We start from the raw sequence: 26,819 nt of genomic DNA, 5'->3' as shown, positions 1-26,819 counted from the left end.
AGCCGTATGCTCATATCAAAATGTAGCATTCCTTTCGAAACAAAGCTTAAACATGGTTGTGTAGTGACACTATGTGAGGCCCGGGGAAGATACCAGACTGGCATGTCCAGTTCTCACATAATTCATTGTGATCTGCTGCATATCCTTAACGGCCAGAGACTGGCTGAGCAGAAACCTGAAAGACCTGGAGCGGGTTGCACCAACTACTCTTTGCTACGACTATCATGAATCCTAAGTCAGTCTTTGTTCAGAGTGGTCTTAGGCCCATATCGAACGCCTGTTGCACCAACACAATTTAAGACCAGTCTTAACTAAGACTGGCCGTAACATGCGCGTTCATGAAAGTGCCTGTGGAATTCTAGAATTGAACATGAGGTGCCATGATACCCATTCATTACCGTTCATTAACTTTTCCGTCTATTCAGCCTTCAGCAAAAACTGGGCTTAGATAAGGTCAGGATAGGGACAAATACCCTCATTCAAATACCCTAATTGGAGAGGGGCATGTACTACCTTTTCCAAACTAAATACTCTACATTGGAGAGGGGCATGTACTCCCTATTCCAAACTAAATACACCTTGCTTGAAGGATAACTACTTTTGACTCCTGCAGTTCCTGACAACGATCTAGAATGAACCAAATCAGCTCAGTATTCCTTGAATGACCCCATGGAGCACTGGCCCATGTCCTTCAGTGTCAATGCAGTGTCCGTTGTGGTGAAAGTGAAACTGGATTCCCCTCTAATGTAGGAGCTAGAGTTAGAGCATATTGGGTTTTGTGGGGTTTGGTGTATACGGTCACATTAAGTCATTAAGATATTGCTTATAGCCTATAAGCTTTTATCCGCAATGAATAAGGAATGAACATGCTTTAAAAGCAGCAAAACAGAGTTTAGTTCTAAAACAAGCTAACTACCTAAAAGGCATGCAAAAACCTTGCAAACACCACCAACAACCCAGCTGATACCGATAGAAGCTTGCCCACACACACTGGTATCTTTTGGCAGTATAGCCGTGTGAAAGCTTTTCTTCCATTTTTGCAGGGTGTTGCATCCCGGTAAACAGAACTACATAGGGCATATCCAGAACGGCTAGTGGGGAAGACACAGGTGTTTATCTGTCCTTCCAATGACCATATGCTATCAAAATGTATTTGAGGATGGTACCAAAACTAGTTGCCTAAAAAAACATACATCAAAAAGTGTCAAATTGTTGCATAGTGTTACTTTAACTTGCTTGAAGCCAAAACCATTGTCATGGAGGTAACAATAACCCACATGTTGCTCATCAGTCTGTCCAGTGTGATTATTATTACTTGGAATCAAATCATGATTGAGCAAGCCACACGATCGGCCTTTGTGCAATCCGATCACTGTCTGGTAGCAGTGACAGCTGACAAGGGAGGATAAAAACGTCTGATAATAAATAGCTCATCTCACTTCTCTAAAAAGAGCCTGAAAATGACAAACCCAGCCAGTGGAAAAAAGAAGCACAAGGCCAACACTAAACACTGAACTCTAGGAAGAGCGCTGACAAAGTGAACAGAGTCTTTTGGGTGAAACCAGCTACAATACATACCAAGATTATGTTGAACGCAAAGATAAGGAACAACATATGCAGGAAAGAGGTTTGTCAAATATTACGATAAGTTTTCCCAGCCATGAGTGTTGAGTGCTGAACTCTTCACAGCAGTGATGTCATCAGCTCATCTGGTCCAGCAACATTGTCAAGAAACTTTTCCTGTCCATCTTCCAATAACTCGTCCAATGAGATGAGTGCCAGCAAAGTTTATCCAACCATTTCATCTTTGATAAACACATAAATGAAAAGGCTGGAAAGACCTGTTGTTTAACCAGATCTTTCAAAAGACTTTCCTCAACATACATATACTTAAACTTAAATATATACAAATACTAAGCCTGCGTTTACTGGGAATTGGATTTTTACCGGAACACCACATGAAAAGATGCTTTGGGTTTCGGGCTGTGGAAATGTGTGTGTGTGTGTGTGTGTTTGTGTGTGTGCATGTGTGAGTGTGTGTGTGTATGTGTGTGTGAGTGAGTGGGTGTTGGCCCAATAAACCACTAGCAGAGCCACTTCAGAGTGAGCGGAGCTGCCCCAAGCCCCAGGGCCTGTATTCAGCCGGGTATGTCTTGCCAGTCCAATAAAGCCATGCCCAATCTCTGATAAAACTTTCCAAATTTCCTTCCTGGGGTTTGGGCCAGACAGAGTTCCTTCTAAAATAATACTTTATCAAAGAGGGAAAATCAGCGCAAATAAATATGGCCTTTCATTTGAGGACCAGTGGCACAGCCTTATGATGTGCCGAAATAGGTTTAGTCATCCCTGACTTGAAACCATCCTCAGCTTAAGGGATCGTTTGCGCTGTCCTGGTGCCTGCCAAGGGTTGGCATGGCATCTTGTTACAAACCTCAGTATCAGGTCAATAATAGGTTACATTTCAGTTGGTTTGTGATCTTGGGGAATGTCAAAGAAAATGTATATTTATTAAATATATTAAACATACTGTTATTGGTTGTATGCCCTTTAGGTCAACTGAATTACAAGCTAATGCTGGTGCACAAGAGTGTGACAGATCAAAGACATGAAAATCACAATCAGGCACTAAAGAGGGGGCTTAAAATAGACACGGCCTGCTAATGTGATGCTCTACTTAGATACAGTCATACCAGAAAAAGAACCCTTCAACATCAGTTTTCTCCTCCCACAATGACGGTGGAGACACTGAACGGTTATTCAGAGCTAGACAAAAAACATGGTTATTCACTCTCTCTCAGTTTAGTGCAGGCCGCTATGTGGTAATTCTTTAGAAGCCCAGCAGTTGCCTGATATGCAATGTTATATTCCCCCCCCCCCCCCCCCCCCCATCTGCTTAGCCCAATAAAAATCGTCTATGTGCTCGCGTACACTAGCGGGGAGATACAGATGGCTACCGTTACAAAGCCTCCCATTGAGCTCATGAAAATTAAAATGACAGCACATGCAAATGGCCTCTGCTGTCAGTCTTATCTGTCCATGTCACAGGGTACACACGGAGCAGGTAGCGGCCGCGTGCTCAGTCCAGTGTCAAGGGCTGGGAACTACCAGCATCGGCAACACATGGTCTAAATCGTTTAAGCAGAAATTACACAACTAGTAACCTCAACGTCTTACACACACACACAACCTCACATATGCATACATGAACACACACACACAGACACTGACACACACACACACACAAACACACATTATCTCTCACACAGCTTCTACATGCCTTACAAAATGTCTAGGAATGATCGGTCTTCTGTAATCACAACCAACAGATATAATCCTGTACTCTCTGTCGACACGGCTTGGGCTTGATAAGACTGGCCACACGCAGGCCTTCCTCAGCTGCAGGGATCCCATGTCTGTTTGGTTTGGGTGCATTGTGACCACCCAGCAATGGCAGCGGACAGGATCAAGAGTGTCCCTCAGCAACACTTTTCAGCCTGTCTACTTGCCACAAAGTAAAAAGCACTTACACCATACATGCACACCCACACACACTTCTCTTTTTCTTCATCTGTCGTTCTCTGGACGAAACATTTATATACATGGACCTTCAGGCTTATTTGTGGGGAGTGTAGTTTGTTTTAGAGCGTGACAGTCTTTCCAACATGCCAAAAACACCTGCATAATCAACAGTGAGGAAGGGGGGGTGGGGGGGGGGGGAGTGTTGAACACCCCAGGGTGAGAAAGCATACCAAGACCGTCTTCAAAGAGAACTGAAATTTTCATAAACCTTTTAAGTTCCCCGTGTCCACATCAGAATGCGGACTACCAAATGTGGGCGCACAGCAAAATACACCAGCTTTTGAAGGAAACAGGCAGGCAGTGAGCCAAGCGTTTCTGTAAGTCCTTTCTATGCGGTGCCAAGTGCCAGCTTAAATCACAAAAGCCTTAAGGCACGAGCACTGCCCGGTTTCTCTTTTTTCAGCTACTTTTTCTCACCAACCAACCAACACCCAGAAACAGTCCTCATGTTGAGACCACACTGAGCCACACAGCCTTCACACACACAGGCACCCGTCAGACCGGTATGAGCGCCCAATCCCCTGCTTGTTTCTGAAGAGGAATGCATCAGGCAGATAAAGGGTGTGTCATGGGCTGGAGAGGGAGATAAAGACATGGCAGCTCAGCTTTGTGGCCAGACAGGTGTGTGTGTGTGTGTGTGTGTGTCATAGAGCATGTGATTGGAACAAAGAGTGTGTATGGAAACATGCAAACACTCAAACTTTAAACAAGTGATGACCCAAAGTAAAAAAAAAAAACAACATGAACTTGCTGTATTCTTGGAAAACAAGCGTTGCCGACTGCTTTTCAAGCTTCACGTGTGAGAACCACACTGAGGGCACCCTGCCATCCCGCTGTAGGAGGCTGCCAGGACAGCTGGGCTACAGAGGCACTCACAGTAATTGGGAACAGAGATGGATAGGTGATGCCCACGTTCAACCCCCTCAATGCCTCACCAGCCAGGTGTCTGTAGTGTTGAGCCTCTCATGGGGAACACACACACACACACACACACACACACACACACACACACACACACACAAGCAGATGCCAAACAGGTGAAGACATACAGAACCGCAGGGGCACTGTGCCAGCTCAAGCAGTTGCCAGGATAACAGCGATATTGCAAGTTTGTACTTCTCAGTGTCTCCTCTCAAAATAACTGGAAATGTGAAATGTGCAATAACTGGACCACACCGGCCACAAATTACCACTGGGCATCACACATACACCCTCTCCCTCAGAAGCTCAGCACATAAGTGTGAACTTAGTGTGGACTCTCACACCCTATAGCATAGCAAGGCACATTTCTCCCCCTTGTGTGACAATACAGCACTAAAAACTGCTTGAGCAAACATTCAAAACGCCGCTTGCAAGAAAGTGTAGTTGAGAGTGTTTTGTACGACTTTGAATGCATTCATGAAAACAGATCATGTGAAAAGGTCAGGGTTAGAACAACTCAGAAAGACACAAAAAGCACGGGGGGGGGGGGGAAATCCCAAAGCACATGGAAGGTATGTGTTCACTGACCTGCACCCTGACTGGGCGGGAGGCCCCCATTGCTGTCTCTTGCTCTTCTCTTCTTTTCACAATTGTCAGGAAGTGCTGCGTACACAGACGCCTCAAAACTGCACCAACACACACGCATACACTCTCTCTCTCTCTCTGTCTGTCTCTCTTTCTCTCTCTCTCTCTCTCTGTCTTTCTCTCCCCTGAAATGCTCCTCTGCCGGACTATCAGGACTGAGTCAGTGAGGTGGGAGAGCAGGGCTGAAGTGAGAGGGAGGAGGGTAGGCGGAACACAGGGTGAACAGAGAGGAGGGGCTATGATTTAAGCACCGCAGAGGCTGGGGCTATAGCGTGTCAATCTCACGGCTAAGCCAATGAGAGATTAAAGGGAGGGCTGAGTGCAGTGAATGCAGCGTGCCGGTGCTTGGTGTTGTGTGTTGTCCTGTTGGGTACACTTCCAATGATCAGAGTATCAGGAAGTTCAAGGGGAGAGTCAAACCAAACATACATACCCTTGCTCTACGTATCCTTCTCAAAGGGAAACACAATGCCAGTCATTGTATCCTTCTCCTCTCTCTGTTAATCACTTGTTGAGATGTTGCAGTTTATGAATTGCACAATCCTACAACCCACACCTACCTCACCCTTCATTCATTATCCCAGAGCAGTCAGTCAAGGAAAATCCCCAAACCCTTGTGGTGTGGTGAGTTTACGAGGTGACACACAGACAGTCTTGTTGAAAGGTCATGTGTGAGACTGAGGACACACTCACTCAAGTTAAAGGAAATGCTTAAAGGCTTGACTTCTGTCCTGTCCTTCCGTCACATCTCCTGTTGAACCTATAAGATTGGCCGTAATAATGTGTGTGTCCTATCATGTGCAAATCAAGGTGATTGTAAGTGATTGGATTAGCAGTTCACGCATCTCAAGAATGTGAATTCTGGGATGAAATAAAGCAAAAGATCAATGAGCCATGGCCAGGCAGCCATGACAAGATGAGAATGAGCAACCAACTTGTCTTTAAAGAGGCAACATCACCGTAATAAAAAACACCGGATTGTGAAACGTGATTGAGAATTTAAGGAATATTTTCTCTCTTCTCTCTCAGGCACAAGGATATGCCCATTATGTCTGCACACTTGAGAAATTCAATTCATCTATATACTTGGTTCAGGATTCTACAAAAGGACATTTTAACACCGCCTTTCCATATTGTCAGTGACAGAAAAGTTTGCGGCATGATAGCTTTGTATGCTCTCACCTACTCTGATTTGCATTATAGTCTCTTACTGAAGCAACCCAAGACGGAGCCATATATCCCATCTCCTATCTCTGTACCCAACCCACACCCTCTCTCTCGACCGCCTCTTTCTCATGCTTCCGAGAATTGATCCAGGCATAGTGTGAGGGACAGAGGCGGCCACCCCACATTTTGGGATGTGGGCTGACTGGAGTCAGTGGTGAAGTCTGGGAGGAAAAAAAACAATGCAGGAGATGGTGGCTTCTTTTTTGTACAGGGGGATTCTCCCAAATGCCCCAAACCTGTGCACAAAATAAACATAAATCCAAAAGACAAACGTACTCAAGGTACTACAAAAACTAGGCAAACTGTATTCACTCAACTAAACACAGTGTTCACTTATCCTCACATAAGGTAAGTGCTCCTTCTCTCACACCTTCTCCTCAAGAAATGTGGCACCCTTTAAATAAGGCTGCTATTTAGGCTTAATTGGTCCGATCAACCTTATTTAACCCAACCATTGATGAGGGGGAGTTCAAGTCTCTCTCCCGCTTTTTCATGGCAACATGGGTCAGACTCATTTCAGTGCAACGTCGAGAAGGGGAGATTTCACCTTCTCACCCACAGCCGACATGCTCAATACAAATGACTAATGGAGATTCAGGCTTCCACTCAAGGTCTCATATATTCATTCCACTTTTCAATAAACATTTTGTCTGAAATGCAACACTGCTGCACCTTTGATCTTGCAGTCGTCCGTATAGCTGAATCTTTCTAAATTAGCTCCTAGTGATATGTACTTCACAGCATAGCATTTATAATCTGTGAGATGCCCAAATTAGAGGGCATGATTTTCACGTAGAAACTATCTACAGTATATACTATCTCTGCCCCCTGGTGTCATCTACAGTTACTGCATAAGCAACCTCAAATTATTAACACAAGGGGTGCCCAATCACTCAGATTTAATATATTTTCTAAAGCAGATAAATAGACATTACAACATTAATAATGGAATTTCTATGCATTAAAATAAGTCATCAAATTCTAATTATGAGACCATTTTCACTTTACAGGAAGCAGCAGGGTAACAACACTAACTACAAATCAAACCATAACACTACTCTCAGCTGTGTTGGACAAACCAATGGACTACATATGAACCTATACGACGGTATTTTGGATGGTGTTGGAACGACATAAACATTTTCATAAAATAATCAAACGGGTCATCACCACCAATGTGCCACCCGCATGCTGTTTCAACTCTTTCTTATTGGAGGAGCTGAGCTAGGGCGACGACACCATCTTCATTAACATTACACGTATCAATCACCCAACTCCACTCTGTCTTCACTCTGACTTCACATTGTCCACTGCCACACACAAACACAAGATGGTGAGTGTGGGATATCACATGGTCCACACAGCTTCCTGCCAGTCACTGTGCTGCATGATACATTAGGACCTCTTACACAACACCGCCAGTTCCCTTATGCACGATTACAGTGATATCTGAGGTAATCACTGTTAGTGAAATAAGCGAAAAGGTTCCTGAACATACAAGCAGTGATAGATCCCCATCCTTCATTTCCACTTATTTTGATATCATATGTTCAATTATCTCTCGCCATGTTAATGGGAGCACAATAACAATCAGTAAACATAAGTGGAATTAATCTGTAAGTGGTGACCACAACAGCAACACACAAATTCAACCTACAATGCACTGTGGGAATAGGGACTCTTCCTGGCACTACCCACAGCGGCTTTAAGACACAATTAGCTCCAGCCTGCATGCCCAGGCTGAAATCCAGGAACACAACAACGCATGGATTTCATCCTTCCTCACCATTTTATTGGACAGCTGAGTTCTTCAATTACGAACTCCCATCTCATGACTTTCACCCATTCTTTATGAGTGAGAACTTAGAATCGCTGTTGGATTTGAACACAATTGAACATCACACTGTTGACCAACAGCTGTATCAAGGGGAAATATGTTGATTTTCACCAGCAGTGCTTACACATATAAATATCACAAATAAGTCTTACAAAGGGGAAGTCTTGAATCAAATGCCTGATGTAGGAGTTGATCAATGTATCACAATATTCACATGGTCTATTGATAGGTGGTACAGTGAGTATGCATATGTCTGTGTGTGTGTGTGTGTGTGTGAGAGAGAGAGTGAGTGAGTTTTCTAGAAGTATATTGGGTATGGTAGTATGTATATTTTCTATGTGTGTGTGTGTGTGTGTGTGTGTGTGTGTGTGTGTGTGTGTGTGTGTGTGTGTGTGTGTGTGTAAATGTTTAAACATGTCTGCAATGATAGGTTTAACATCGACTGCCATGACACACCCTCTGTTCACTGAAAGGCTATCATCATCAGGCACTGCATTGTCTTATCCAGCTGTTATCTCAAAGATGGCTTAACCTAGCTGGGAGTGGAGGGGCGATAGTGAGTTAAAGATAATATGAGGTCTCCCAGCCCAAACTCTAGCCTCATCCCAGGGCAAAGAGCAAGGCCTGCATCGCACCAGCCTGTTAAGTCAACCAAACACACCCATGTAATGTTTACCAAGTAAGAAGGCAGGTACTAAACAAGAAAGGAAAACCAGCTGTAGTGATCTAACTGTTCAATAAAACCTCACAACAAACGCGCATACACTATCAGAGAAACTGTTGTTCAATATCTAGTTCCAGAAGTTAAGTGGTAATTAAAAACATACTCAGGATGTGTCAAGCACTCGCTTACTTCGGACTCTTAATAGAAAATGCCAACAAAACACCGAGCTGCAATCACAATTGTACATACCCGGTAAACACTCCAAGAAAAAAGAAGCCGGCCAAAACATATCATGTTGCAAAAAGAACAAGTGGCAGTTGACAAATGACAAGTGACTGGAGATGGAAGAGTAAGGGCGTGCCTTGATAATCCTCTCCACCTGTCGTTAGCTAGCTGGAGTCGTCCATGCTGTAAGGATAACTCCGCTTGTAAGTGGCCTTACCGGTACATCAAGTTATCTTGCTTATACGTGTCTACATTAAGGAGCTCTTACGTGAAAATTAATGACTGCTGCCAATTCCCCAAATTAGGTTAAGAAAGGATATTTTAGTGAATAAACATGTTGAGATGACTATGGAATTGTTATCAATATGAGACGAGAGAGTAGAAAGATACAGTTCAAAAGAATTAGCTTACATGTACGTTTAACAATCATTCCAGGTAAATAAATTACAATTACAGCAATGGAGGAAGCAAATGGGGAAGTCGTTTCAGTTTCAATGAAAATATCCCTCTATAAGAGAAAGCAGAGGAACTTACCTTTAAACTGAAAAAGTTTTTCTCATCAAGTGTTCAGGAAGCGTGCGGAAGAATGTGTCAAACCACAACCTGTTCAGTGCGTAGTGGCTTCCTCACTGACTTTTGCGCAAGGACCCGCCCACTCATAATCTAGCGCACATATTCCTGCCTGCAGCTCCTGACTGGCTTCCAACACAGCGAAGTCAAGCTCTGAATGACCATTGACATTATAATGACAATTATTTCCACCCATTATAATATGATACCTAAAAGAATAACTGCTTATACTTCCTGGAATCCAATATTGTAAACAGAGGTGGGGTGAGAAGTGCATGTTCCTGTTTGCTCAGCTGCTCGTGATGCGGACTGAGTGTTTGCTGCAGTAGACTCCTGCTCCCCGACTCCTGTCAGTGTATTGACATCGGTAGTTGGGTCACGTTGTCTCTCGCCTCTAGTGCATTGCGACCACCAGAGTAACATCCACAACTGGGAGCACCCATGCTAAGAGACATCTGTCTCCCAGCGGTGAGGACAAATAGCCACCGCAATACTGAAATGTTAAGTAGACGACAGGAGGACCGGCACGGCAAGAAACGTTCCTGACATGAACTCATCGAGTAAATTCCCTTGTTTACCTCACGTGCACAGGAGTTGAATAGGCAATTCCCCAGAGTTCCTTCGGGGATCAACGAAAGGTCATGACGATATGCTTTCCGCTATCGTAAATTGAAGTCATGCATTAACAGGGTAGTGCTTTCGACTGCAGTAGAGTTTAAAGGATGCGCATGTCAGGCTGCCATACCAAGCCATCCAGGTTCCTCGGAAGCCATCCATTCCAGCACAGGTTCTTGACCCGGATCCTCCACGTAGCTAATCAAACACCATTTTAACAACCACGGTATTCTACTCAACAACTACATTTCTACTGATAACACCAGTTTTAGATGGAAGCCTATCACATGCCGGTGTCACCGTCCTGTGTCGCAGGTAGAATTCAAAATTATGCTTTCCTGTCCGGAATTAGCTCACTCCATCTATTGACGAACGTATGTCAGTTAATTTAGTCATTTAGCAGACGTCTTATCCAAAGCCCCGCCAGTTCAACCTCCTGGACTCATTACCAAACTGAGAACGATTTGTGCACACACTGCAAGTCAACTAGTTTCCCACGCATTAAAGTTTGAAACAAACACATTCAAGTTTCGAGCTGCGAGGATCCTGGTTACATTACTAGTATTAGGCCTACTTACTTTTATGAGATATTAGAAAGTCATGCTACTGTATAACAGTTATGATAAAGACAGTTTGTTAACATCTATAGACAATAGGTTGCACGGTACTCAGAAGAGGCCATAGGCTAAAGCAGTAACTCTTACGCCCCCCATTTTAGTAAAATGTGTCATAACCCTGGACAGCATTGAAAATATAGCGATCTAATAACAATGGATAACAGATTAATATAGCCTACAGCACAACAACGTTGGAAAAGCCGACATTTCATGGTTACAATTTACTAATGACCAAAAGAATCCAAAGCTGGTGATAGAAGACTGAGTTGACTTAGGCCCAATCCCATTTCTAATCTCCACCGCTACCCTTACCCCTACCCCTACCCCTTGGCCCTCGCTTTTTCAAACGGAGCCATAACGTAGGGGTAGTCGAAGGGGTTGAAACCATAGACATCATATAGGTAGACGCCGCCTCCAATGCTTCAGCCCGTTGCCTCGGCGAAACGCGTCGCCGCCATATTGTTTCGGGAGCTCTCTGACGCCAGAGGTCTGTCAGACGTTTGTCTGGGAATTCCCTGCCCCTTCACTGCATTCCATTTGTTCAGTTGGTCTGGCCAACTCTCAACGGCGCTCCACTTCAGCCACCTGATTGGACAGTCCTTTAACCAATCAGACCAACGATACTATACAACGATACAACGATCGGTAATAAAGCAAACACATATTTTTTCTGTATGAATTGTTCCAGGGCAAGTTTCTGTTCTGTTTTCAAAGAAAACTTGCCTTATCGAAGTTTTGCGGTGCTTCGGTGGCCACCATGTCCAATGTTTAAAAACTCTCCGTGCAGTAGATTTTGTAACGTAGCCGTGGTAAGTTTAAATCCGCCAATGGCGCGCCAGGTAGCCAAAAGCCAGTTTGTGATTGGCTCCAAGGATTCTGGAAACCTTGAAATGAACGGGTATGCAAACTTGGCCAGACCCAGTTCTGAGGCTAAATCAATTTGGCCGGAAGAAGTGGGGCGGGACTTCCCAGACTAGTCAGACGTGTCAAACAAGCGCAAGTTGCCAAGAGCTGCGGTTTATCTGGATAAAAATCACGATAACCTTTTACATTTTGCAACCAATTTCATGGAGTATTCAAGGGTTTATGCTCTACGTGAAGTGTGTGAAAAAGATTTGCCTCTACATTACTTTGAATCTCGCTAGTTAAATCGCCAGTCATACATGTACATGGGTCTAGGAGAGCTCCCGAAACAATATGGCGGCGACGCGTTTCGCCGAGAAGCAGTGGAGGCGGCGTCTACCTGGTTGAAACTCTAGCCCTACGAATTGGGATAGCCCTTCAACACTTACGTACGTCATCAGTACACTGCGTTAACTGTTACGTTACCGGAGAGCGACAGCTGTCACTCACCAGACATAAACAAACATGGCGCCTGCAGCTGTTATTAAAGGCACCCAGTGCAACTTTCGAGGCTTAAAAATAAACATTCAATTTCTAGTCTTTTTTAAACGTAGTAAGTTTCAATAACTCCATACCATTCCATATCGACATTCAAGGAGCAAAGATGAGACGTCGTTGTGTGGTGAGAACTGATAGAAAATCGATAACAACAACAATCGCCGCCATTTTCTTTATTTTTTGTAACCTACAATAAATACAGCAGGCTTCCAGTCAATGGAAAAATGGCCTCTCCCCCCCGGCGATTGTTGTTGTTTACGATTTTCTATCAGTTCTCACCACACAATGACGTCTCATCTTTGCTCCTTGAATGACGATATGTAATGGTATGGAGTTATTGAAACTTACTACGAGTAAAAAAGGCTAGAAATTGAATGTTTATTTTTCATTGAATGTTTACATAAAGTTGCACTGGGTGCCTTTAACACAATGCAACATTTCATCAAACAAGTTTTAAAACCATGAATTACAAAGAAAATACTTTCATTTGTGTGATGCTTTTCCTGCTGTTTCCGACATTTTTAAAGGGACTCGCGCGATGTTTCTTCTTTAATGATCACGGGTTCGCAATGCATTGGGGGAAATCGGTCTCACCCCTTCCTTTGAAGTGTGCCCTCGGAAAATCTCCGTTTGGAGGGGTGGAAAGCCCTTCCCCGAACCCCTACCTTGCTGTCTTAACGTGAATTGGGATACCCCTACCCCTCCACGTGAACGCGCAGGGGGAAGGGGAAAGACGAAGGGCTAAGGGATGAAATGGGATTCAGCCTTAGGCCACTGCCAGACTAAGCCGATTTTCATACTTTCCGGAACGTAACCTTGACAAACTGGCCTCCCGGCCAGACAAATCTGCCATTTGGAGCGTCACTTACCGTCAAGGTTAGAATCCCCTCTCCAGAGTGGGAAGGTTGTGTGACGAGCTCCTGACTGGCCGACTGGGACCAATGAGGAGAAACAACTTGTATGGAGAGCGTGAGGGGGGCGGGACTTCAGGCAGAGCAACGTTTTTTGAAAAAGAAGATGTCAGCGCAGTGTGAGAGCCTGTGAAACGTGTTTTCAACTGGAAGCTGTCAGTCAACAAGAACCGGGGGACGGCTGGCGCGTCTTAGTGAGAAGACGGCGTCGGAGTCCACGGTTGGCTGATTTGCGGGTTCAGGTGCATTGCCCCTCTATGCTCTCCCTCCACTCGTGTCTCCTGTGAGTATTTCTGCCACTCGACTGTCTCCACGGCAGCACTGAAGTTGGAGTTAGCTATCGCTACTGCTAACGCTACTGTGCTACTCGTCCTTCTCTAAAGTAGCACTGGGCTTTTTGAGTTCGCTAGTGCTACTGCTACTGCTACCGCTATCGCTATCGCTACTGTTTAAGCTGCTGCCACTACGAAACATACGTGAAATGGACACGGTTGACTGACTAACGCGAGTGAAATGGACACTCTTGACTGACTGTTGAATGGAGCAGCACGATCTTTATGTATTTTCTGCCTAAAATGACATGTGTGGAAGTTACCTAATTTTCATATGTTCTATTGTGTTGTTTGCATCAAGTAGTGTTAAAGGAAAGCTTCACTGAGATAATATGTGTTCCAATATATGAAGGGTAAATGTGAAAGGTGATTCTCTGGGTTTAAGAGAAAGACCCACTCCAAATTGAATGTTATTATTTGTTTGATTTGTTTGATAAGTTCTGTGTGCTAGAATTAATAAATGTTTTTATTTTTCCAGTTGAGAAGCCTGGTCTGCGAGATTACGGGAAGGGGTGGGGTTGTTGGGGTGGCTACATAGTTCTTTAGACCACACACCACTGACCTGAACTCATAGCCGCTTTGAGATAACTGACGGGATTCCCACCCGTTACAGTTGCAATCTACCCTGCTATCAGGGCCTGTCTGACCGCAAATCGGGTTTGAATCCGCGAATCTGATGACGTAATTATCCCACGTGAACGCTGGAAGCTGTCAAGTAGTCACGTACATCTTCCCAATCGCAATAAAAACAAAAAAATGTAAGTCTTCTGTTCTGTTTATGGCTGGCAAACAACGATCTAAGAAGGGCACGTTTTATTCACCGAGTTACCAAAGCAGTCTTCTTTATGGGGACTAATTTGCACTGCACTGAATTACACAACTAATATTAATAGATACATATAATAGTGGACATTACACTAGGCAACATGGATCTCATTCATATCTCATCCAGTCGAAATCTTAGCAGGATTGAACACATCTTTATTACAGCGTATCAACATAAGAACAGAACATAGCTAAATCTCCGCTTAGCATGCTAATCACTACTAATAGCACTAGAAGGTAGCCCAAAATGTGGTATTTAATACACACGATCTATCACAGTAGCAACTTCATGAAAACCCTTACTTTCATTAGGTATGCACATAATGCATCACTTACAGGTCGAACAATGATGATTTAAGCATAGGAAATGTATAAGGCACAGTATGGTCAACTACTTGGCGACAAACTGAACTGTCACTAACTTAACTAGTTGTAACCATAGACATGTATAGGGTTGTAACCATAGACATGTCTATGGTTGTAACTTGTCGTCGTCTTCTTCTCCGAGTCTTCTTCTCCATTTCCGGTAGCACCCTTCACAGCGCCACCAACAGGCCTTGCATATGTACTCAGCAGATTCACCAGTTTCAATGGGTGTGTGTGGCCGCAGCACAGCGCAGCACAGCTTTGTCTGGCCGCGATTGACTAACCCCGAATTCGTTCCGGAAAGTATGAAAATCGGCTTAGTCTGGCAGTGGCATTAGTCCACTCTTGAAAACCACGGTTGATTCGGCTTTCCCAAAGCAGACATTGAACATTAGTCAGAATTCTGATTGAATACACAATTTTGTTAGTCTGGGAAGTCCCGCCCCACTTCTTCCGGCCAAATTGATTTTGCCTCAGAACTGGGTCTGGCCAAGTTTGCATACCCGTTCATTTCAAGATTTCCAGAATCCTTGGAGCCAATCACAAACTGGCTTTTGGCTACCTGGCGCGCCATTGGCGGATTTAAACTTACCACGGCTACGTTACAAAATCTACTGCACGGAGAGTTTTTAAACATTGGACACGGTGGCCGCCGAAGCACCGCAAAACTTCGATAAGGCAAGTTTTCTTTGAAAACAGAGCAGAAACTTGCCCTGGAACAATTCATACAGAAAAAATATGTGTTTGCTTTATTACCGATCGTTGTATAGTATCGTTGGTCTGATTGGTTAAAGGACTGTCCAATCAGGTGGCTGAAGTGGAGCGCCGTTGAGAGTTGGCCAGACCAACTGAACAAATGGAATGCAGTGAAGGGGCAGGGAATTCCCAGACAACAATTTTGTATAACTTTGCAGGTTACAGTCGACGGGGTACTAGGATGTTTTGCAACACCAGATGGCAGCAACCTAACGGGTGATGTCCACTACAATATCCTGCTCTTTCAATGTGGAGTACGTTGCCTGTAAGAGAAATCATTGTTTGAATTTATCCATCGTTTGAATGTAATTATATTTCTAAGTCTACAGAAAAATCTAATTTTGACGCGTTAATATCTAGGGTTACGAATCAACAATGGCTGTACATTTAGCCGTGTAAAACTATATCTTTGCCAGTGCCAGCCTTACAAAACATAATTCTAGCAAGGTCCTCATAAACAGTGGTCTATAATACACTGTGATTAAACATATACAATCTGTTGTATGCACTGACACACGGCTTGTTTTATACGCAAAAGGAAATGTATTCAACAGGGGAGGCATTGTGCGCATGTCTATCAAAAGGTGTCCATTCGACTCTGGCCACAGATCTCAGGACGCCTCATTGCAGAGCAAACAGATTCCCTGCAAGGGCGAAAACTTCTTTTCTTATTTACATTTTCTCAGAAAAGTGATAGATTTCTTCAGTCTTTGGTGTTCTTGGAACATTCGTCTTGAGTACTCTTACAAAATGAACTTGAAAACCATATCAATTTTGGGAATATTTGAATGGAACAGCTTTGTGTAAATGGTCTGCCACAATGTAGTTCCGAAAACCTTGATACTGGCGCGCGTGAAAGATGGGAAGATGATGAGTGATTTTTAAAATATACGTTTTTGTCAAAGTCAGTGCGCCAAATGGGTTGAGATAGTTTCTGCCTTACTGAAATCAACCAGTGGTTCATCGTAATGACCAACTGGACAAACATCTCAAGCTGCCAGCTTAGTCTCAGCTTGTGCAATGCAGAGGCAACTGACAATGAGACCATTGGGGGGGACCACCACCTCTTCCCCGAGTCTTTACTCCCTGCGATAACTGTGACCTGTGCGCTGCTATTCCTGGTTGGAGTTACAGGGAACCTAATGACCATTATCGTGGTCACTAAATACAAAGACATGCGAACGACCACAAATATGTACCTGTCAAGCATGGCATTTTCGGACCTGTTGATTTTCATGTGTATGCCTCTGGACCTGTACATAATCTGGCGTTATCGGCCATGGAATTTTGGGGACAAACTTTGCAAACTATATCAGTTCGTCAGCGAGAGCTGTACTTATTCTACCATCCTGCACATCACAGCGCTGAGCGTGGAGAGGTATTTTGCAATATGTTTCCCGCTCAGAGCTAAAGTTGTGGTGACAAGAGGACGCGTGAAGTGTGTCATAGTCGTTCTCTGGCTGGTGGCTTGCTGTAGCGCGGGACCTATATTCGTTATCGTCGGAGTTAGGCACATAAATGGAACAAACCCATTGGAGACAAATGAGTGCACATTTACGGAGTATGCCATCCGCTCCGGACTTCTAACCATGATGGTGTGGGTGTCCGGTGTTTTCTTCTTTTTGCCTGTGTTGTGTTTGACAGTTCTGTACAGCCTTATTGGCAGACGACTTTGGAGGAGAAAGAGAAATCCGTTTGCACACAACATCTCCAACCGGGACAAAACTAATAAGCAAAGTGTGAAGATGTTAGGTAAGGATACCGTTGCCACTGTCAGTATTCACATTCATTCATCAGCAGCTAGTGCATGTGGATGTGTTGGCAACCTCTCAATTATTATTGAGTAACTTGATGCTAATGTTTACGCTAATATAGACTACTATTAACATTCAATGCGAATGTTGTGCGCCAATTGATGTAGGATGTGTTTATTAGTAGGACAGGTTATTAACCTTTAGTGGCATCTCTGATAAAAAAAAACAATACGCTGCAGAGATGTGGAACACCGTAGAGTGGGAAGATGCGCATCATGCCTGGCTCCTAGTGTTCTGAGTTACTGATCATTTCACAAATGATGTTTATTTATGTGTTTCAAATGTTTTTGGATAAATTAAAAAATATATATTTTATGCACGCTTGGTGGTCGAGTGTTCACTGAATGTAACCTGTGTTTTCAATTTCTTTGACAGTGGTGGTAGTAATGGCGTTTGTTCTCTGTTGGCTACCTTTCCACGTGCACCGCTATCTCTCCTCGAAGTCCTCAGAGGCCAACTCACCTCTCATCTCTCAGATCAGCGAGTACTGCAGCCTGATCTCTGTTGTGCTGTTTTACCTCAGCGCAGCTATAAACCCTATTCTATACAATATCATGTCCAACAAATACAGGATAGCAGCATGTAAACTCTTTGGAATGAAGCATTCGTCAGAGAGGTCTTCATCTGCAACCGTCAAAACAGAGAGCGTGCCTGGATTGGGAGAATCCAGTGTCAGTACTTACCTCGGTGTCAACTGAATTTGTGAAGATGTCGGGGAATACGAACTCGAAAGCTTCCCTGTGATGCTGAAAGAGTTCGCCTGGTCTTTATCGTGGAGCTCCAAGGTCCCCAATAAATTAGACAGAAATACTGATGTTGCGTTTTTGTGAGTCAGAACTAGCATGTCATGGACTCATCAACTTGTCCTCACAACTGATTACACTTTTTATAGCCCACCAACTGCATTGTAGAGCTTATGAGTGTGTTATGATTCCATACGAGACATTTTACAATTACGAGTAATTTCAATGTATTTCATTACATTACGAACCCGTTGTCGTTACGCACAACATCACAATTATGTAGCTGTGAATGAACACACCTAACCTGACAAATTGAAATCTGATTTCTGGATCAGCGCTACTCGTACTGCAGCACAACCAAAACACAGCGTTGTCAATTACTATTGTTGCCTGTTGAAGTTGAACAGACTGTCATGGGGTCGTTTATTGCATATTGTGTATTTGTATGGACGTCTCATCAGATGGGCTTGAATGCCGGTGTTGTACCCGATTCAGCACCCCCGTCAGAATATGCACCCCCTTGACGCACCACTCGCAGTTCGCCTAAACAAACGCAGGGAAAAATACTATACTACGATTTCATTATTTGTGAAAGTAGTAGTCTAGTAGTATCTAACAGGAAGTGCAAATAAGCAGAAAGTGCAGAATATGTGCATATGAATGGCAGTGGTACATAATGAGATAGTATAAGATACAGTATGATACAGTACTCAGCTTACTCATACTAGTCCCTTGTCTGTACTCTGAAAAGCATTTGATGTTGGAGTCAACAGAATTCTTTTAAAGGGGGGGGGGGGGGGGGTGCTTATTCTGACCGGTGTGAAAATAGGCCTGTCGTGATATGTACCCCCCCCCCCCCTTTAAAAGAATTATGTTGACTCCAACATCAAATGCTTTTCTGAGTACAGCCAAGGGACTAGTATGAGTAAGCAGAGTGAGTTTCATGCATGTGCCACCTTCCTAGTAGAATTGAACAGGGGGTGCTTATTCTGACTGGTGTGAAAATAGGCCTGTCGTGATATGCACCCCCTCCTTTAAAATTATTCTGTTGATCCGATCATCAAATGCTTTTCAGAGTACAGACATGGGACTAGTATGAGTAAGCACAGTGAGTTTCATGCATGTGACACCTTCCTAGTAGAATTGAACAGGGGGGTGCTTATTCTGACTGGTGTGAAAATAGGCCTGTCGTGATATGCACCCCCCCCTTTAAAAGAATTCTGTTGATCCGATCATCAAATGCTTTTCAGAGTACAGACATGGGACTAGTATGAGTAAGCAGAGTACTGTATCATACTGCATCTTATACTATCTCATTATGTATATACCACTGCCATTCATATGCACATATTCTGCACTTTCTGCTTATTTGCACTTCCTGTTAAATACTAAACTGCATTTCGTTATTTAGTCTTGTGAAACACCGTGTCAAATTCATTCAACTTGCTAATTCAAAATTACATTAATTCATTTTGTAGTCATGGCTGGGGTAGGCTATATATTTCCACAGAACAAAAAGGTGTTCTTTTGCGTTCGCTATTATCCGAGGCTTTTGGAAGAAAAACATCGGTTGTTTACAGTCTTTAGAACTGTTCTAAAGAGTACAATCACTTGTGTTCTTCTCTTCCATCTCTTTCACAAAGAATGAAATCGTAGTATAGTATTTTTCCATGCGTTTATTTAGGCGAACTGCTTTCCTTTCCGATCAAGCGAGTGGTGCGTCAAGGGGGTGCATAGAAAAACATCGGTTGTTTGTACTCTTTAGAACAGTTCTAAAGACTGTAATCACTTGTGTTCTTCTCTTCCATCTCTTTCACAAATAATGAAATCGTAGTATAGTATTTTTCCCTGCGTTTGTTTAGGCGAACTGCGAGTGGTGCGTCAAGGGGGTGCATATTCTGACGGGTGTGCTGAATCGGGTACAACACCTGTTTTGTATTTTTGATGCCACCAACTTAAGTTGTTGAAAATATGCACAGAAATACCGTACACATACTTGAAAATGCCTTAATTTATACCTTACACTGGATGACAATGTGAGCACTGTAGACGTATGTTATGTACATAGTTTCGTCGACGTGACAGGAATCTGCTGAACGTTTGTTTTAAAACTCGTAGCTATGTTGTATTTGTACTTGATGTTGTTTAAAAGTGCACTTAAAATGATGGCACGTTTGGTGAAAACCAGTCATATATTTGGCATCGTCATTTACTGTTTGCTGGTGTCTGGCGTAGCTTAAAATGGATGGTTGGGCTTATGGTTATGAATGTTTAAAGCTGTTCTGTAGTTTCTCTGTTTTCATTTTCTTTACTCAGTACAGGCTTTCATAGCATTTGTTTTAACATGCTATAGCAACAGACTTAGTCAGAAATATTCATATTTGTACAGCATGACGCTGCAGTTGGCTTGCTAAGAGCATTGTATTTCTGCAAAAGCACAGGTCATGTGTACAAATGCAAAATATAAACAATGTTTGAATGTTTCACAGTGATAACAGTGTATATTTAAAAGATGGCACGTGTATTTTATTCATTTAATTAAAATCAGATTTACCTAATAATGTTTGTATTGGAGTATAATGTTGATGCCAGTGGTATTTTGTAGCCATGGTGTTAAAAATTATTTTTATTATTTTAAAAAAGAGAATACTTTGTCAGCATTCACTTGAACAATAATACTTTCAGTACTTTCAGCAATATCTTTTTTTCAATAATGTAAACGTGACTGTTAATCTCGTTTTGGTCAGTGATTAACCTCTTTCTGCCCAGTGCGTAGCTGTCACTGCCAGACTCCTCGGCTATTCCCACAGTGTGAAACTGAACATAAAAAGGCTGACTCACCTCCCCTGTCGGAGGGGTGAATACCTCAGACCCCTCAGTATATGGCCTCTGTGACAGGTTAATGTGCTATATGCAAATTGAGTTAGCCTGGCTAAAAGCACAGTCTTGGGTCTCATCAACACTCTAAATTAAAACCTGGGTAGATTGTAGTGTGGTTGTAAAATGATGATAGAACTGTTGTGTAATCTAAAACAAATCAGTATACTGCATTGAAGAACCCATCAATCCCCTTGTGCACTGGGTCAGAGGAGTCTTTGGGATCCTTTCTAGAGCACTGGTTGAGGACTCTCCGTACTAAATGACTGTGACTACCCAATGAGTCTTGATTCACTGGACTGTGTGAGACGGGGAGGTCAGATATACGAGAAAAAAATGAAACATTTATTGTGCATAAATATATTACATATATGCTACAGATACATAATCATCTTAAATACAAAGGGTAGTATTTTCAAAATCTATACATTACAGTTGATATGGTAGTATTTCATATGTCTATGTCTATGATTACAATGTACAATTATTGATGAATTCTAAAAATCATAGTTGATTATATTTAAAAATAATGGCAATGTGGAATGAATCTTCTTTTAAGCTCAAGTTAACATAAAAAAAAAACATTTCTTTTAGGGGTAACATTTTCAAGATGTCGTCAAAGAAAGATAAAATCTTCAAGTGTCAATATTAAAATCCAAGAGAACTTTCTTATGATACAAAACAGATTGATTCCGGTAAAAAAAGGTCAATGTGCTGGGGTTTAGTCTGTTCTTTCACAGATCATTTGTGAAGACTAAAGACTCTTTGTCAAAACGTGAACAGAGGGAGGTGGAAAAAGAATAAAAACTCCAGGAAAGTGTTTCCCAGTTCAAGCAGAGTGTAGTGCTATGGAGCCCCACACATTAAATGTGATTACGAACATAATGCCATGTGTGTGGGCCTCAGCATTAGCATTGGGTGTGCATCATTTGGAACAGCACCTATTCACTTCATTATCTGGACAGACTTGCATGGTTAAAAAAAAAAGACTTAACATTAAAAGACAGGTCTGAAACATAACAAATGTTAGGAATGCCATTTTCTATTTGAAAAATATAAAATATATGTAAAATGAAATCATAACCAAAAAAGGTAAAATATATGACATGCTACATGAGAAAATATGTATGACGGTTCTTTTGATTTTTTTTTTGTTTAAAGAAATAAATAAATGAAGATTGCACTGTGATTTGCATTATAAAGTACGGTATGCAATATATAGCATAAATAGAACCCTAACAAAAACCGCTCATTAACTTTGGTTAAGGTATGACTGAGCTAGTAAACGTTTCTTTAAGAGTGTGTACTGTAGTCTTGGGCTATACTCATTGTGTAAGGCTAAGAGAAGAGCAGGCTGCAGAGCTGAGCTGTAAGGCTGAAATGACTGACGACAAAAAAAAAAAAAAAAAAAAAAAAAAAACGCCAATTAAATTACTTGAAAAGACAAGGAGGGCACGACGGGGCCGGACACTGCCACCCTGGAACGTGAGGCTGTCACACCCTTTCGAACCCGAGTCCCTGAGGCACATTCCAGGCTTCGTGTCATCACTAAGGGGTTGCTCGGTGAAACTCTTTGGGATTGATAAACGCTGCTGCCGCTGCTACTCTGGGCTCAAATCAAAAACTCAAGGACACTTTCCCTTTTTTGTACATTTGCAAAGCAGCATATCATAACGAGGACGCCAATCCAGACCAAACAAGGTGCTGGCTGGTTGAGGGTGGAGAGTTCTCTTTTACACTTATACTCTCTGGGAGTCGATTCTGTCTGGCCAGTGGTCAGCTGACATTATCTCGACAGTAAGTATTATAATCCCCACCTCAGCAGATTACATAATTAGAGGATATGCGGATGACTGATTTAATTCAAACCAATCACTTCAGCGGCCCCCTTATTCCAACACACCTAAAGCCCCTGGGTCTCATCTCACCCCAAAAGCAGGGGGGTATCCCTTCAGCCATCAAATGTTAAAGCTGTAACATAGACAATATAACAGTACAAATATAAATACACTTAGAGAACAGACTTAGAGAAAAATAGGACCAATCATCAGGTTCCGATGTAGAAAATAGAATATTTTTTTTGTTTCAGTCATGGACCTAAATACCATTTAAAAAAAAGTATAAAAATACTTTTGTAAGACCATTTTTTCAGGATTGTGGTTTCAGAACTGGCGCAACACAGACGCACTGCATCCTATTCCTCAGACATATAAAAACAAGTTACAGACAGATAAAGGGCTAAAACATAGAAAAATGGAATGTGACGTACAGACAATGGAATCGTATAGGAGACTACAACATGTAAAAAAAACAGGATTTTTAAAATGATCCCAAATATGATATATATCTATAGTAGAGGATAGGCGTGTCCTCTCACATATAAAGAAATATCCCTAAAGTTTTGATCCTCTCTTTTCATTCTATTATATCATATATTTGTTTGTTTTTTCCCTTTTCCTCACCCAAAGCTACTCCATGAGGAAAAGCTGCAGGAGGAAGGCCAGGAGGAAGGAGAGCGAGGCCAAGCCCACCACGATGAGGGTGGCAAACTGTCCGTCCGTGGAGGTGACTCCAAAGGCCTTCACGGCGGGCGGGGCCACGGCGATGGCCTCGGTGGCAGGCGTCTGCTCCAGGCGGCGCGGTGTGAAGTGGACAGATGGGCTGAAGGCCCCGCTCAGCTCCTGCGAGGTGTCCGGGCAGTGCCTGCCGGCGCAAACGCGAAAGCGGTAGTCTGTGTTCCACTGCAGGCTGAAGAGCTGGAAGCACGTCTCCTCTCCTTTGAACACCTACAGCAAATTACACAAGAGGGTTAAAAAGGTCAGCCTGCCAACTAGCTGTTGCCAGCATGTCAAGATGTATTTATCTGTCTGTAACCTGGAACCTGGACACAACACTGAGCCCCCGACACAAATCCATCTCATGCATCATGCATTTCTGATGCATCCCACCTGACCCGGATACAGTACAAAGAGGACACTCTTAATAAGAGACTTCTTCAAAGGCCTCCTGCAACATGACCAACCCCTGCCTTTCATAGGAGTGGAAGTGTAAGGCTTTGTGATCTGGCAGATAATGAAGTATCTCCGTCTTTTTGCTCCTCTCTTCCTTTGCTACCTAGCTGCTAAATCTTCCCTGTGGCAATCATGAGCGTAGTCCACCCGAGAACAAACATGGAGAAACTGATCAAAAAGATCTATTCACTCATCCACATATGAATAATGTATGTGTACAACCAGGGCACTATGAGGACACTGCTCACCTCTTCATAAGACCAAAAGTGTCTAAGGAGGTGTGTGTGTGTGTGTGTGTGTGTGTGTTATATTTGTAGATTCTGACTCAGGAGGTTAGAGGAGATGCCAGGAGAGGCAGACATGCTGAGATGTTGATGTTTCCCAGCGTTCTCTTTGCTAATTAAAAGTCACTTTTAAGTGCTCTGCCACTTTGGTTCAATTAATGTCATCGTACAAATGTTCTAAAACAGACTGATGATTTTTGATATAATTAGCACGATTAGGTGTGCAGCGAACTCCATTGCTAAAATGCTTTCATTTAGGGGGGGGGGGGGGGGGGGGGGGGGGGGACTTGGCTTGCGTTGCTTTTAAATTCAATTCAATACACCCACATGCCTATACAAATTATAAAGGTAACTATGAAGTGTGTGCGTGTGTATGTGTGTGTGTGTGTGTGTGTACACATGCAAGACTATGTAGGCACACATGTAACTGTCTAAATGTACTCGTGTACCTGTGTGGCACTGTGGTGTGTGTGTGTGTGTGTGTGTGTGTATGTTTACTTTCAAGGCAGCATTTACTCTAAAGGCCGTTTTATGGTCAGAGGCGCAAGAGGCCCTTGCGCGCCCCTTGCATGTCTTTTCACGTCTTGCGTGCGTCGGCCCCTTTTTCTAGACTTGCGCCATTTTACGCAAGCTTATTGTTCTGGCGGTGAATTGCTTGCGCTTACGCGTTGCGTTTGAAACTGAGCATATATCGGCCTTTAGAGTAACCGGAGCCTAGGGGGACCACCCTTTCCCTCTCTTAGGAGGCCTGTGCTCACAGCCTGGCTCATGCCTCATTCAAAAGGGGGCTGTTTGTCTCTGTAATCTGCTTCACTTCATTTCCCTCACAAACAAGCCCCAACACCAAAGCATACACATCAAAGGAGCCAGAGGGGAATGCAACACAAACAGTACCTCATGTTGTTTGCCATCAGCTTTTTGAATAAATTACCTATTTTTAATGTCTTATTAGTCTATTTATTCTTTGGTGCATGGACACACATAAGGCAATTGGAACATAAAATACTACATATCAGAAATGGAAGGTGGAAGTCTACAGTTATTTTATGTAACAGACCAATATTATTTATGATATTTATTGTAATGTATTTATTATATTACCAAAAAGATGGAACAAACAGGAAGCCTTGAGATCCCCATGTAGGGCTTTTAAAAGGGGTATTTTCAAAGAAGGACACTTCAAATCAGTATTGGATGCCTGCAAAGATTACTGCAGCAAATGCCACCTGCGAAGCTGTGTGCTTAGTACACGTAATAGTGTGGGCAACAAAGGATTGCTTAAGGCACACTGAGAGAGAGAGTGAAAACAGAGAGTGTGTGTGTGTGTGTGTGTGTGTGTGTGTGTGGTGTGCGTGTGCATGTGCGTGTGCGTGAGTGTGAGAGAGTGTGAGAGAGTGTGAGAATGAGTGGGTAAGTGAGTGAGGTGTTTATGTGTCTCTGGTGGACCTATTCCTTTGATTATATTCTCAAATGATCTAAGAAGGGGGACTTCACTTCAGTCTTACTGCAATTCGCAATGAACAGATTACTATAATGATTAGAACAGAACATTGTGGAATTGCATGCCATCATTTTTCAGAGCTTGACAGACCTCTTGAGAGTTTTAGTACTCTGAGGCTCATAAATGATAACCATATCTGGCCGCCATTAGTTTTTGTAATGGATTGCATCTGGGGGGTTTATCATTTTGTGAAGTTGCATTATTATTAAGGTCTCAGGAGATATGAACACATTAAACCCAGGAGAAATCAACCTGCAGTTTATCAGTTTCCACAGCAACAAAGCACGTCATATCAAGCCTCTGAACATGTCTGTCTTCGTCCTAGATGAGGCACAGCACGTCTCTCAAGGTTCTCATCTCCTCATGGAAGACCATGTCTCCCCAGGCTGGGCCAGTGCTTGAGTCTCCTGTTCCTGGTTATGTAGGCAGACCTCCTAGTGTCCTCATAAAGACTCATTATGAGCTGGCATTTAAAGTGGAGAGAGGTCAGGGGCCGCAACATAGAAGTCATACCACTGGAAATTGAATTCATAAAAACATAATAAAATCAATAATTATAAATTCAGAACAGATCCAAGAAGCTCGTGAAACAGTATTTCCAAGGAATGCCTGGTCTGTGACTTGCAGTGAATCTGATGGGCATCCTTGAGCAGGCTGAATTAAAACCAGTGTGTGAGTGATTTACTACAATTATACACCTGCAGAGTTAGGTCTGTTTATGCTTAGAGCAAATGCCCCACTTTTCATTCAGAAAGCACACAGACAGCAATGATGCCCACCTACTCAGAGCCCCTTGAGGGAAGAGTCACGAGCCACCAACACCTGACAAGACCCTGGGTCCTCTATGGCTATAACAAACGGACACATTTGTCTCCTTTTAAACACACTTTAAGCCTGGATAGATTGTATGCAAGACAGACAGCAAACAAACACTAACATCACATGCACTGACATTTACATACAGATGTATTTATTAACTTTCCTTCCATCCTTCCCTTCCTTCTATCCTTCCATCTATCCATCGTTTGCCTTAGACACTTATTTTCTATCCTTACTGGTAGTGAAACATTTATATGCCGGTAGACAAAGAAAACAAAG

General features: G+C 42.9%; 2 protein-coding genes across 2 annotated transcripts in view; one reads left to right on the top strand and one right to left on the bottom strand.

Annotated features, from left to right (window-relative positions):
• Positions 1–16,459: 16,459 nt before the first annotated feature.
• Positions 16,460–18,003, top strand: ghsrb (growth hormone secretagogue receptor b; the record flags this gene model as incomplete). Its single annotated transcript, XM_080855511.1, has 2 exons — positions 16,460–17,243; positions 17,681–18,003. The coding sequence occupies 2 exons, from the start codon at positions 16,460–16,462 to the stop codon at positions 18,001–18,003; spliced, it is 1,107 nt and encodes a 368-aa protein (XP_080711637.1).
• Positions 18,004–21,346: 3,343 nt separating this feature from the next.
• fndc3bb (fibronectin type III domain containing 3Bb) overlaps positions 21,347–26,819 on the bottom strand; it is a 67,789-nt gene continuing 62,316 nt past the window's right edge. The window contains exon 26 of the mRNA XM_080854767.1: positions 21,347–23,711. Within this exon, the coding sequence (XP_080710893.1) occupies positions 23,394–23,711 (318 nt within the window). The 3' untranslated portion in view covers positions 21,347–23,393. The remainder of the gene's footprint in view (positions 23,712–26,819) is intronic.

The sequence above is a fragment of the Sprattus sprattus genome (genome assembly GCF_963457725.1).
Source record: "Sprattus sprattus genome assembly, chromosome: 17".
NCBI lineage: Eukaryota > Metazoa > Chordata > Actinopteri > Clupeiformes > Clupeidae > Sprattus > Sprattus sprattus.
Note: the sequence above shows the minus strand (reverse complement) of the source record. Positions and strands in the feature narration are given on the sequence as shown.